The 13,446-nt window shown below is 38.6% G+C and overlaps 1 protein-coding gene across 1 annotated transcript; it reads right to left on the minus strand.

Annotated features, from left to right (window-relative positions):
- Positions 1-678: 678 nt before the first annotated feature.
- On the minus strand, positions 679-1,623 carry LOC103540235 (olfactory receptor 6B9-like). The gene has a single exon (XM_008506783.2). It carries the CDS (start codon positions 1,621-1,623, stop codon positions 679-681), a length of 945 nt encoding a protein of 314 aa, XP_008505005.2.
- Positions 1,624-13,446: the final 11,823 nt, after the last annotated feature.

The raw sequence follows: 13,446 nt of genomic DNA on the forward strand, positions 1-13,446 counted from the left end.
TCCATCCCCTCACATATTTAATATCAATGGTAACCCATCATCACTAACTCAGTGTAATCACAAATAGCATTCTCACCACCATCACTACCATACCACTATCAATTATCATCACATCTATACAGATTTTACTGACGGGATTGCTTATTCTGTCCAGGCATCAATGTTCTTTAACTAATGCGCCCCAGAACCACTAACACAGACTGTTAGACACGGAGAGAATTGAATACAGTGGATTATAGAGCTACAGTCCCTGGCTTCAAATAAATGCTTTCATATTTATTGTGTGCAATCTTGGACAACATATTTAACTTCTCTCTGTGTGCTTCAGTTTCATGATCTGTAAAATCAGATAAGTAATGACAACTAATTCATAGAGGTGTTACAAGAATAAATAATCTATTACATGTAAAGTACTAATAACACCAACTCATATATGTTAAATATTTATTACTCTGTCATTTCAAAGTAATTATTAAATATATAGAGTGTGTATTAAAACCAGTTCAAGATTAAAGCAATATATAACGTATCATGTTAGTATTTTAAATTTTTTTCTCTTCCTATGCTATGATTTCTTTAAGATTCTAGATCTACAGAGCAAGCTTTTATGCAGAACCATGATAAGTGTCATGGGGATGACATCCTTGCTGGAACACTGACTCCTCCAGTAAGTAGAGCTCAGCTAAGCAAGAGGCACTGGACAACTCCCACAGTCTTTTTGATAGCATTCTTGACTTCTTGGTTCCTAAGGCAGTAGATGAAGGGATTTAACATGGGTGTGAGGACTGCATACACAGCTGAGATTAGTTTGTTGGAATTAAATGATGCAATAGCTCTGGGCCGAACATACATGAAAATCATGGCTGTGTAATAAATTATGACTACAGTGAGGTGGGATGCACAGGTGGAGAAGGCTTTCTTCCTCCCTTGGCTGGAGGGTATATGCAGAATAGTGGAGACAATGTAGACATAGGAAAAGACAGTGGTGGTAAGAGGGAAGACAAGAATGACAATAGCTAAGGCAAAGTCCACTAACTCAGCTGTGGACATGTCTTTGCAGGCCAGTTTAAGGATTGGTGAGATGTCACAGAAAAAGTGGTTCATGACATTGGAACCACAAAAGGTGACATTTGAAATGAAATAGACCTTGATCATGGTGATCATGAAACCAGTCATATAGGAGAAAGCCACCAGCTGCACACAATAACCTGTGGTCATGATGACTGAATATTGGAGAGGGTGGCAGATAGCCACATAACGGTCATAGGCCATGGCTGCCAGAAGCACACACTCTGTGCAGGCTAGTGAGATAAAGAAGTAGAGCTGGGTCATGCAACCTGTGAAGGAAATGTGCCGTCTACGCAGGAGAAATCCATCTAGCATCTTGGGGACTGTGACGGAGACATACCAGACCTCCAGGAAGGACAAGCTACTCAGGAAATAGTACATGGGCTTATGGAGGGAGCCAGTGACCCAAACAGTGAGCATGATGACAAGATTCTCCACTACCACCAGCAGATAGACCACAAGGAAGAGGAAGAAGAGCAGGACTTGAAGCCATGGGGCAGTGGGGAAGCCCACCAGGATGAACTCGCTGACCAGAGTGATGTTTTCCTCCAGCATGACTAAGAGCCCTGAGAGGTATTGAAGTCTTCTGTGACAATACCACAAACAACGAACATGACTATGACATCAGACAAGAGATCAAGATAAGATAGTAAATCAGTCTTCCCTGTGAATGAATTCAAAAAATAACTTTGGTTAATACGGAGTCATCTTCTAATGTGAAGCACACAAATTCCTGAAAGTTATTTGTTGCTGTTTCTTTGTTTATCACGGAACTCTCCCAGAATCAAAATGTACTCCCACCTCTGACTCTCACTTACCTGATGAAATACTTGAATGTCACTATGCATATCATTCCCAGCTCCTTTGTCAGTGAACATAGGTGATAGTCTCTCCCTTGTTGGTTCTGGATCTCTGTTCAGTTAGGAACTCACTGCACAAAGTTTTGTTTTTTCCTGCCTGAAAGGAAACAAAGGTTAATATCTGGGTGATCCATTGAATGCTGTCCTTTGATTCAGCACAGTTTCTTCAGAATAGAGTCTGTGGAAGTTAAAAAATGATATAACTCTTGAAAAAATCCTTAATGACTCTCCCATTGCTTTTGGATAAATGTAGAAGTGTTTTCATTATCACACATAGGAAGTACTTGATATACTGATCCCCACCTATTTCTCCAGCCTCATGTCTTTTGACTCTCTAAGTGGTATTCCATGCTCGAGACACACTCTACTAGTTTCTGCTTCCCATGCACAATGCAATCACTGGCACCTGCATACGCTCTTCCCTCCTCCAGTTTCGCCCATTCCCCAATCTTTATCTGCTGATTCAAGATTCAAGGTTCCGCTTAGAAGACATCTCCCAAAGCTGGGTCAAGTGCCTCAATAGCATTCGTTCCCGGTGCACAACCCCCTCATGCATTCAGGTTTCTTTTCACTGCCCTGCAATTTTCCAAAACTCAAGACTGTCCTTCATGACAATGACCCCAATGCCTAGGACAGTGACAAGCAAACATATGAATATTAAATGAATATGGATTAACAAGTGAATTAATGAAGCCCTTGGAGCTTTGTAATCCACAAGATATAGATCTGGGGCAGGGAAGTGTGATCTCACTTCTCTGGCAGGAAGCACCTTTCTATCAGGCTACACATCTGTGGACACATCCTCAGCTTGCACACAGAAGGTCGTTTCATGACAAACATATTCACAAGCTCTGAGAATGCTGGATATGATCCCTGGTCTAATGTTACTTGGTAGGTCAGGTTCTCTAAATATCAGTCATTGTCTCAGGTTCTGGACCAGAGTGGAGAGAAAAGGCCAGGAGAGTGCTGTACATAGACAGACTTGTCCTGTAAGACTGGAAGGCAGAATTATTTGTGAGCTAGTCTGAGAATTCTAATCTTTGGCTAAAGAAGTAGATTACCACAGAGTCATCTCTTGAAAACACATCAATGACTGTTTATCTTCATTAAATGCCTCCCTAATCCATGAAGCCTGAATTCCTGTTCTGCCTTCAGTCCATTACTCACTCTTTCTGCCAAATTATTTGTCCAATATACTGTTCATTTTGCATATGGAGAGGAAGAGGTCAATCAGGGTTCACCTTGATATTCCACAGGACTAGAGATCTTCTGGCTGTGACTCAAAGCAAAGGAGTAAAGGATGAAGTACTGAAATGCCTGTTATTAGCACCACCACCTCCTTTCCATAACAACACACGTGGGCAGAACTCAGTGAGGCTTAATGTGTGGGAAGAGACTGTCTCTTACGCTCAGCCTCACACTTCCACTTTCATCTGTGAGGTAGTTTACTAGTAAAGAATTCTTTGCCTCGGTCCTCAATGCATTCGACAAAGTGCTTTTGCTTGTGAAAAGCATCTGTTTCCGGGAGCAGAGAATATGTTATAGCCCTAGCAGGAAGTAGCACCAATGTAGCAGTTCTGAGTCTTCAGGACATGGATAAAATTCCTCATTTCCATCATCAGCCACACTATTTTCCACACATTAACCTTTACGTACTGGTTTAGAGCACTAATTTTTAGATTTTAGTTTTGGTTTCATTACCTAGGGGGCGTATTGCCTTATACAGGTCACTTGTCAAGTATATACTTCCATACCACCTTTTGTAAAATAGGAATAATTATAATAATGCCTACCTTACTAGATTGTGTTGTGAGAATTAAAAGAGACATCACACAGAAAGCATTAAACATAGGACTTGGCCCATGGTTATGGACCAAACATTAGCTGCTATAAATTATGTTGCATAACACCCATCCATATTTAGTCAATTATGAGTGCTCACATATTTTCACTCACATGGACTTCTAAACACACTCAATCCTTCATTCTCTTTCTTTGCTCAGTTTTTACGTTATATTCTCTGGAATAACATAACTCAACTTTCCTTGATTATAGGATTACAGCATCTTTGAAGAGCTCTGAGTTGCAGATCACTCAGAGCTTCTGGATCTTCTCTTTAAAGTATTGTTTCCACATAGTCAAGCACACACCTACTACTTCATATTTTCCTCCATTTTCTTTGCTGAAAATGCATGTCCCAACAGGCTCTAATTTGAAGCATGAAGAAATGTAGAATTCTATTTTTCTGGCTTTCAGAACTGAGAGCACTGAGCTTTGGGACGTCTATGGTATCCAAGGAAAGAAATTCTTTCATCGTACTATAGTACATTTTTCAGTCCTTGTGCTTCTTCTCAAAGATAATACAGACACTGATAGACTTCTAGAATAAGAAACATATCCTTTGTGCCCTGTCTCAAAACCCAAAAGACCTCACAACTACGCAAAGATGTAGTGTTCCCTGAATCTTCATTTCTCTAGTTATTTCCCTTAACATTCTTTCTCTTGTCCAGGAATGATGCGTGCTGCCATTTTCCCAAGTCCCTCCTCATCTTTCTTGAGCTTCTTTCAAGGATCAACCAATCTCTCTTGGTAACTCCAACTACTCACCATGATCCATTTGCTTTCTCCTGAGAATGGAAAATCCTTCATACGTTTGTACGCATCATGGGAAGCAAATTGATATGCAGATTTTTATACTTCCTGGAGATCCAAGTCTGGTCTCTTCTTAGACTGTGTGGTAGGTATTGCAGGACTAAGACAAGAAGACTTGAGCCAGGGAAGATGAGTATATTTAACACTCACCTGTTTTGCCCATGTCTTTTTCCCAGGAGGCTCATTTATACCTGGTCTGTCCTGGCTCTAGGGAAATGCTCTGTGCACTGACAAACTATGTCCAGCTGACAAGGAAGATGTATCTTCATCCTCTTATCAATTCCTTTTTATACCTGGATCATGTTTATCTATACTTGTGGGTATGATATGGTCATATCCCTTTACTCCTGTATATAAGTTGAAGGAACATCAAATTTACTCAGAAATCAGGATAAGAAATCTAAGTGGGTTAATAAGGTAATAGAGATGTTAATTTGTTTATTCTTTATAGAAAATGTTTTCTGCATTTATTGAGCTCTTATTATGTACAGGGCCCTGTGCTATACATCATTTGGAATAAACATTTTTAGATCATGGTCTCTACCCTCTGGGAATCTATAGTTTTGTAAGTAAAATAAGAAGTATATGCTATAATGAGGGTATAATGTGACATGACCTATACAAGATGCAGAAACAAAGTGCTCTAGGAACTCCAAAGTGGGGGAAATGTTTTCTGACTGAGCAATCTAGAAAGGTTTCATCAAAGGTGTCATTCCAGACATAAAGGAAGAAGTTAGTTTGGAAGCAGTGGAGAGGGAAATGGTATTGATTCAGCAGTCAGAAGACATGGTTCCTAATTTAGTTTCCACCATTTTAAAGAAATATGACTTTAGAAAATTGCCTTTATTCTTCAGTTTATTTATAAATAAAATGGGATAACAATAATTCCCTGGTCTGTGTCCTATCATTGATAGGTTCAAAAGTAATATGTATGTGAAAGCAGTTCTAAAACTGCTCTGTGATAACTATACAAATATAAAATATTACCTGCCTTGGAATATGAACCACAGCCATGATTTGATCAGTGGCAATGAGGTGAGTAGGGCTTTGGCCTTCACAACTTATGCTTAGGACAGTGACTGGCAAACACACGTATTTTTAAAGGAGCATGGATTAACAAGTGAATTAATGAATCCCTTGGAGATTTGGCATCACAAGAAATACATGAGGTGCAAAGAAGTGTGATCTCAGGGTCTTTACTGACAAGAGGCACCTATCCATCAGGCTATACATCTGTGGACACACAGCTTGCACATCCAGGGTACTTTCATGCCAAACATATCCACAGGGTTTGAGAACATTGAATATGATCCCTGGTCTCAGGTCACTTGGAAGGTCAATGTCTCTAAATATGAGTCATTGTTGCAGACTCTGTCTGGAAGGGTAAGAGACAAGAGGTGGGAGAGTGCCCAAATATAGTACAAGGACAGGCAGATGTTGTAACGTTGAAAGGAGGGATTGTGCATGAGCTAGCCCAATTATTTTAACTTGTCGTTAAGGAACTAGGTTACCACAAGGTCATCTCTTGAAAATACATGAATAAATGTGAATCTCTATTAAATGCCAAGCTCATCCGTAAATAGAGAGTTCAGGTCCCACCTTCAGATCACTGCTTACTCTTTCTGCCAAACAATTTATCCACCACACTCCTCACTTGGTACAAAGGGTGGGAGGCCCATCGAGGTTCACCCTGATATCCCATGGGACTAGAAATCTTCTGGATATAGCTCATGGCAAGGGACAGAAAGATGAGGCACTGAAATACATGTTATTGGTGCCACGACCTCCTTTCCATAGCAGCACACATCAGAGGAGCTCAGCCCTAGTTGCTGGGTGGAAAGGAATTAGACCTTACTCTCAGGCCTCCAGCCAACACCTTCACTCTGATGTGGCTCATTAGTAAGTAGTTCCTGGCCTAGTTTTTCAATGCCTTTGATCCATTGCTTTTCCTTGAGAAAAGCAACTGGTTCTGGGAGCAGAAAGTACTGAGTTTTCCCATGTCTTAGACCAAGTAGGAAGAATGCCAAGGCTTTTCCTCAGGAGATGTAAACATTCCACATTTTCACTATCAGTCACACAATTTCCCATGCATTTACCTTTGCATATTGGTTAAGCACACTGACTTTAGAGGAAGAACAAGGCTACTAGTTGTGTCACCCTAAACAGAATATTTAACAGCTATGTACTGCCTCATCCACTGCTGTAAAATAGAATAATGTTAATAATGCCTACCTACTGGTTTGTTATGAGAATAAATATGGTAATGCAGGGAAAGCACTTAACATAGGAATTGGCTGTTGGTTATTCTTTGTAAATGTTAGCTATTATTATGTTATGTCACACTAGACTCATACATGGTACTCACTCCTATGTGTTCATAAGAACACAAGACCATTCATTATCTCTCTGTTATTCACTTTTTTTCTGTTATATTCTAGGGGAATGTGGTAAGCCAGATTTCCTGGAGAACAGGACTATGGCATCTTTGAGGAGCTCTGTGTTACAGATCACCCTTGCCTTTTTCCTATCCTCTCTCTAACGTATTGGCTTCAGATATTCAAGCACACCCCTGTTACTTCATATTCTTCTCCACTTTTTTTCACCACAAATGAACCTCTCAGCATGCTCTGCTTTGATGCATGGAGAGGTGCAGAATCCTCTCTCACTCTCTTCCTCATTTTCATAACTGAGAGCACTGAGCTCTGGGATGTCTATGGTATCGAGGATAGAAATCATTTCATTGTACTATATAACTACTTTTTTCTTCAGTCCTATATATTCTTGTTCTCAAGAGACAATACAGACCCTGGCAGACTTCTGGAGCAAGAAGTGTATCCTTTGTGCCCCTGATCCAACACCTACAAGTTCCTACACCTGCCAAAAATTCCCCAACCTTGGGTAAAGATGATCTGAATCTTCATTTCTTCATTCATTCCTGACAATATCATTTCTCCTATCCAATATGGTGCCTGCCGCCATCTCTCCAAATCTCTCCTTCTCTTCCTTGGAGTTTTCCTCAGGAATCAACCTATCTCACCTGGTACCTTTAACCACTTGCTGTGGTCTATCTAACCTCTCTTTGAGAGTGGACAATTTTTCAGACATTTACACCAATCAGGGGAAGGAAGACTGGGCTACAAATTTTTATACTTCCTGGAGACCCATATCTGGTCTCTGCCTAGACTGTATGATAGGTATTGCAGCACTAATATGAGAAGACAGAAGCAGAGGCAGGAGAATATATTTAACACACATGTATCTTTTGCCCATGTCTTCTTCCCAGAAGGCTCACTTACACTCAGTCTCTCCTGCCACTAGGGAAACTCTATGTGTGCTGCCAAAACTATGTCCAGGGGACCTGGACTTGGGAGCTGAATCTCCATCCACCTATCAATTGCTGTTTATACCTGGACCATATTTATTTATACCTGTGGGTAGAGTGTGGCCTTTTTCTGTTGCTACTATATGCAAGGTAATGCAACACCAAGTTACTAAAAAATCAGCAAAAGAAACGTAAGTGGGTTAATAAGGTAACGAATACATTCATTTGTTCAGGTGCTGCAAAAATTGCATCCTCTTTTATTGAGCTCTTATTATGTATAAGGCACTGTGATATACAGTCTTTGGAATAAAAATATGTAGGTCATAGTTTCTTCCCTTCAGGAACTTCTGGTATTCTAAGTAGAATAATAAGTATACGCTATAATGAACATAGAATGTGACATGTGCTATAAGAGAGGCACAAACAAAGTGCTCTAAGAACTCCAAGGAGAGAGAGATACTTGCTCACTTTGGAACCTAGAAAAGGTTTCATCAAAGAGGTGTCATTCCAGACTCATGGCAGGGAGATAGCATGGAAGTAGTGCAATGGGAAATAATTTTGGTTCAGCAGTCAGAAGATCTGGTTATTAATCTAGGTTCAATCATTTTTTTAATTTTTAATTTTAATTGAGTTCATAGTAGTTTACTTCAATGTGAGAATTCAGTTGTACATTATTTCTTGACTGTCACACATAAGTGCTCCCCTTTGTCTCCTGTGCCCACCCCCCATCCCCCTTCCCCTAGTAACCACTGAACTGTTTTCCTTGTCCATGTGTTTGTTTACATTCCACATATGAGTGAAATCATCTGGTGTTTGTCTTTCTCAGTCTGGCTTATTTCGCTTAGCATAATTCCCTCCAGGTCCTTCCATGTTGCTGCAAATGGGATGAATTTGTCTTTTTTTATGGCTGAGTAGTATTCCATTGTATATATATACACCACATCTTCTTTATCCAATCATCAGTCGATGGGCACTTGGATTGTTTCTGTGTCTTGGCTATTGTAAATAGTGCTGCAGTGAACATAGGGATACATATGTTACTTTGGATTATTGATTTCAAATTGTTCGGGTAGATACTCAGTAATGGGATAGGTGGGTTGTATGGTAGTCCTATTTTTAGTTTTTTGAGGAATCTGTATACTGTTTTCCATAGTGGTTGCACCAGTTTGCATTGCCACCAGCAGTGTATGAGGGTTCCCTTTTCTCCACACCCTCTCCAACATTTGCTATTTTTAGTCTTGGTGATTATAGCCATTTTAACAGGCATAAGGTGGTATCTTAGTGTAGTTTTGATTTGCATTTCCCTGATTATTAGTGATGTTGAACATCTTTTCACGTGTTTATTGGCCCTCTGTATATCTTCTCTGGAAAAATGTCTGTTTATATCCTCTGCCCATTTTTTGATCAGTTTGTTAATTTTTTTATTGCTCAATTGTGTGAATTCCTTATATATCATGGAGATTAATTCCTTGTCAGATATATGATTTGCAAATATTTCTCCCAATTGGTGGGTTGTCTCTTTGTTTTGATTCTAGTTTCTTTGGCCTTGCAAAGCTCTTCAGTCAGATGAAGTTCCACTTGTTTATTTTTTCTTTTGTTTCCATTGTCTGAGAAGACATGGTATTCGAAAAGATCCTTTTTAGTTTGATGTCAAAGAGTATACTACCTGTATTAACTTCCATGAGTTTTATGGTTTCAGCACATATCTTCAAGTCTTTGATCCATTTTGAGTTGATTTTTGTGTATGGCTTGAGATAATGGTCTACCTTCATTCTTTTGCATGTGGCTGTCCAGTTTTCCCAACACCATTTATTGAAGAGATTATCTATTCTCCATTGTGTATTCTTGGCACATTTGTCAAAAATTAGCTGTCCATGGATGTGCGCTTTTATTTCTGGGCTTTCAGTTCTGTTCCATTGACTTGTGTGCCTGTTTTTGTACCAGTACCATGCCGTTTTGATCACTGTGGCTTTGTAGTACGTTTTGAAGTCAGGGATTGTGATACCTCCAGCTTTGTTCTTTTTTCTCAGGATTGCTTTAGCAATTGGTGGTGTTTGGTTGCCTCATATGAATCATGGGATTCTTTTCTATTGCCATGAAGAATGTGATTGGGATTCTGATCGGGATTGCATTGAATCTGTAGGTTGCTTTGGGTAGTATGGACATTTAACTATGTTTAATCTTCCAACCTATGTGCATGCAATCTCTTTCCATCTCTTTGTGCCATTATCAGTTTCTTTCAGTAATGTCTTATAGTTTTCACTGTAAAGTCTTTCACCTCCTTCATTAAATTTATTCCTATCTACTTTATTCTTTTAAGTTGCGATTGTAAGTGGAATTGTATTCTTGAGTTCTCTTTATGTAAGTTTGTAATTGGAGTATAGAAAAGCAACTGATTTTTGTAAGTTGATTTTGTACCCTGCAACGTTACTGTAGTTGTTAATTATCTCTAATAGTTTTCTGATGGATTCTTTGGGGGTTTCTATATGTATGATCATGTCGTCTACAAACAGCGAGAGTTTCACTTCTTCACTCCCTATTTGGATTCCTTTTATTCCTTTCTCTTGCCTAATTGCTCTCGCCAAACCTCCAGTACTATGTTGAAAAAGAGTGGTGATAGTGGGCATCCTTGCCTTTTTCCTGTTCTGAGAGGGATGGCGTTCAGTATTTCCCCATTGAGTATGATGTTGGGTGTGGGTTTGTCATATACGGCCTTTACTATGTTGAGGTAATTTCCTTCTATCCCCACTTTGTTGAAAGTTTTTGTCAGTTGGATCTTGTCAAATGCTTTCTCTGAATTTGTTGAGATGATCATGTAGTTTTTATTCCTCACTTTGTTGATGTGGTGTATCATGTTGATTGACTTGTGGAGGTTGAACCATCCCTATGTTCCTGGTATAAATCCCACTTGATCATGATATATGATCTTTTTGGTTTGTTGCTGAATTCAGGTTGCCAAAATTTTGTTGAGGAGTTTTGCATCTATATTCATCAGCAATATTGGCCTTTAGTTTTCCTTTATTGTGTTGTCCTTGTCTGGCTTTTGTATCAGAGTGATGTTGGCCTCATAGAATGTGTTAGGAAGCATTCCATCTTCCCTAATTTTTTGGAGTAGCTTGAGATGCATAAGTATTAAATTCTCTCTGAAAGTTTGGTGGAATTCCTCAGAGAAGTTGTGCGGTCCTGGGGTTTTATTCTTTGGGATGCTTTTGATTACTGTTTCAAACTCTTTCCTTGTAATGGGTCTACTCATATTGTCTGTTTCTTCTTGATCCAGCTTTGGGAGGTTGTAAGAGTCTAAGAATTTATCCATTTCCTCTAGATTATCCATTTTGTTGGCATTTAGTTTTTCATAGTATTCTCTTATAATCTGTTGTGTTTCTGTGGTGTCTGCTGTTATTTCTCCTCTTTGATTTCTAGTTTTGTTTATCTGAGCTTGCTCTCTTTTTTTCTTTATAAGTCTGGCAAAGGGTTTGTCAATTTTATTTATCTTCTCAAAGAACCAGCTCTTTGTTTCATTCATCCTTTCTATGCCTTTTTTATTTTAATAGCATTTATTTCTGCTTTGATTTTTATTATTTCTTTCATTCTGCTGACTTTGGGCTTTGTTTGTTCTTCTTTTTCTAATTCATTTAGGTGTAATTTGAGATTGCTTATTTAGGATTTTCCTTGTTTGTTAAGGTGTGCCTGTATTGAGATGAATTTGCCTCTTAATATGGCTTTTGTTGCATCCCATATGAGTCGTTATGGTATGTTATCATTTTCATTTGTCTCCAGATATTTTTTGATTTCTCCTTTAATTACTTCAATGATCCATTCCTTATTCAATAGCATGTTGTTTAGTCTCCACATCTTTGTCTCTTTCTTGGTTTTTTTCTTGTAGTTAATTTCTAGCTTTATAGCATCATGATGAGAAAAGGTCTTGCTATTATTTAATTTTCTTAAATTTATTGAGGCATGCCCTGTTTCCCAACATATGGTTTATCCTTGAGAATGTTCTGTATGCACTTGAGAAAAATGTGTATTCTGTTTTTTTTGGATGGAGTGTTCTATATCCGCCTATTAAGTCAAACTGGTTTAGCTTTTCATTTAATTCCATTGTTTCCTTGCTGATTTTCTGTCTTGATGATGTATCCATTGATGTGAGTGGAGTGTTGAGGTCCTCCACTATTATTGTGTTGTTATTAACATCTTCTTTTAGGTTTGTTAATAGTTGCTTTATGAACTTTGTTGCTCCTGTGTTGGGTGCATAGATATTTGTAAGTGTTATTTCTTCTTATGGAGTGACCCTTTCATCAATATATACTGCCCCTCTTTGTCTCTCTTAACTTGTCTTATCTTGATGTGTACTTTGTCTGACATAAGTATTGCAACACCTGCTCTCTTTTGTTTACCATTAGCTTGGAGTATCATCTTCCATCCCTTCACTCTGAGCCTGTGTTTGTCATTGGAGATGAGATGTGTTTCCTGGAGGCAGCATATTGATGGGTCTTGTTCTTTAATCCATCTCACCACTCTATGTCTCTATATTGGAGAATTCAATCCATTTACATTTAGGGAGATTATTGATGTATGAGGGCTTAATACTGTCATTTTATCACTCACCTTCTGGTTTTTCTGCATTTCCTTTGTTTCTTGCCCTGTGTGTTTTGCTCTACGCGTTGAATTATGTAGTTTTTTGTGATGCGTTTCTTTGTTTTCTCTTTATTTACTCTTTGTGTCTCTTTTCTGCTTTTTTGTTGAGTGGTTTCCCTGAGTTTTGTGTTCAGAATCTCGTGTATAAGATCTTCCATTTTCTGATGGCCTCCTATTTCCTTAGTCTAAACCAATTTAGTACCTTTCCTCCTTCACTCCTAAGTTGTTCTTCTCATATCTTATTCCATCTTGTGTTGTGAGTTTGTGGTTAAAAATGACAGGATTATCTTTGTTTTTGGTGTTTTCCTTCCCTTTAGCTTAATGTTATAGTTGATTATTTGCTATCCTATTCTGATTCTGTCTGCCTATTTAACTCCTTACTCTGTGTTTGTGATCCTTTCTCCCTTCTTTTTTCAGGTATGAGGACCTTCTTGAGGATTTCTTGTAGAGGGGGTGTTCTGGCTACAAAGTGTCTTAGCTTTTGTTTATCTGGGAAAGTTTTTATTTCTCCCTCAGTTCTGAAGGATATTTTTGCTGGATAGAGTATATTTTTTGGCTGAAGATGTTTGTCTTTTAAAGATTTGAAAATGTTCTTCCATTCTCTCTTAGCTTGTAAGTTTTCTGCAGAGAAATCCGCTGAAAGCCTGATAAGGGTTCCTTTCTAGGTTATTTTCTTCTGTCTTGTTGCACTTTGTATACTTTCTTTGTCATTCATTTTTGCCAGTTTTACTACTATACGGCTTGCACAATGTCTTTTTACATTGATAAATCTAGGTGTTCTGGAAGCCTCTTCAACACAGATTTCCCTCTCTTTCCTTAGGTTTGGGAAATTCTCTGCTATTATTTCTTTAAACACACTTTCTGCTCCATTCTCCTTCTCCTCTCCTTCTGGAATACCTATAATTCTTA

Source organism: Equus przewalskii, chromosome 6, assembly GCF_037783145.1.
Source record: "Equus przewalskii isolate Varuska chromosome 6, EquPr2, whole genome shotgun sequence".
Lineage (NCBI taxonomy): Eukaryota > Metazoa > Chordata > Mammalia > Perissodactyla > Equidae > Equus > Equus przewalskii.

Bases quoted from the DNA above. Each gene is read 5' to 3' on its own strand.
- LOC103540235 (XM_008506783.2), bottom strand. From the start codon at position 1,623: ATGCTGGAGGAAAACATCACTCTGGTCAGCGAGTTCATCCTGGTGGGC.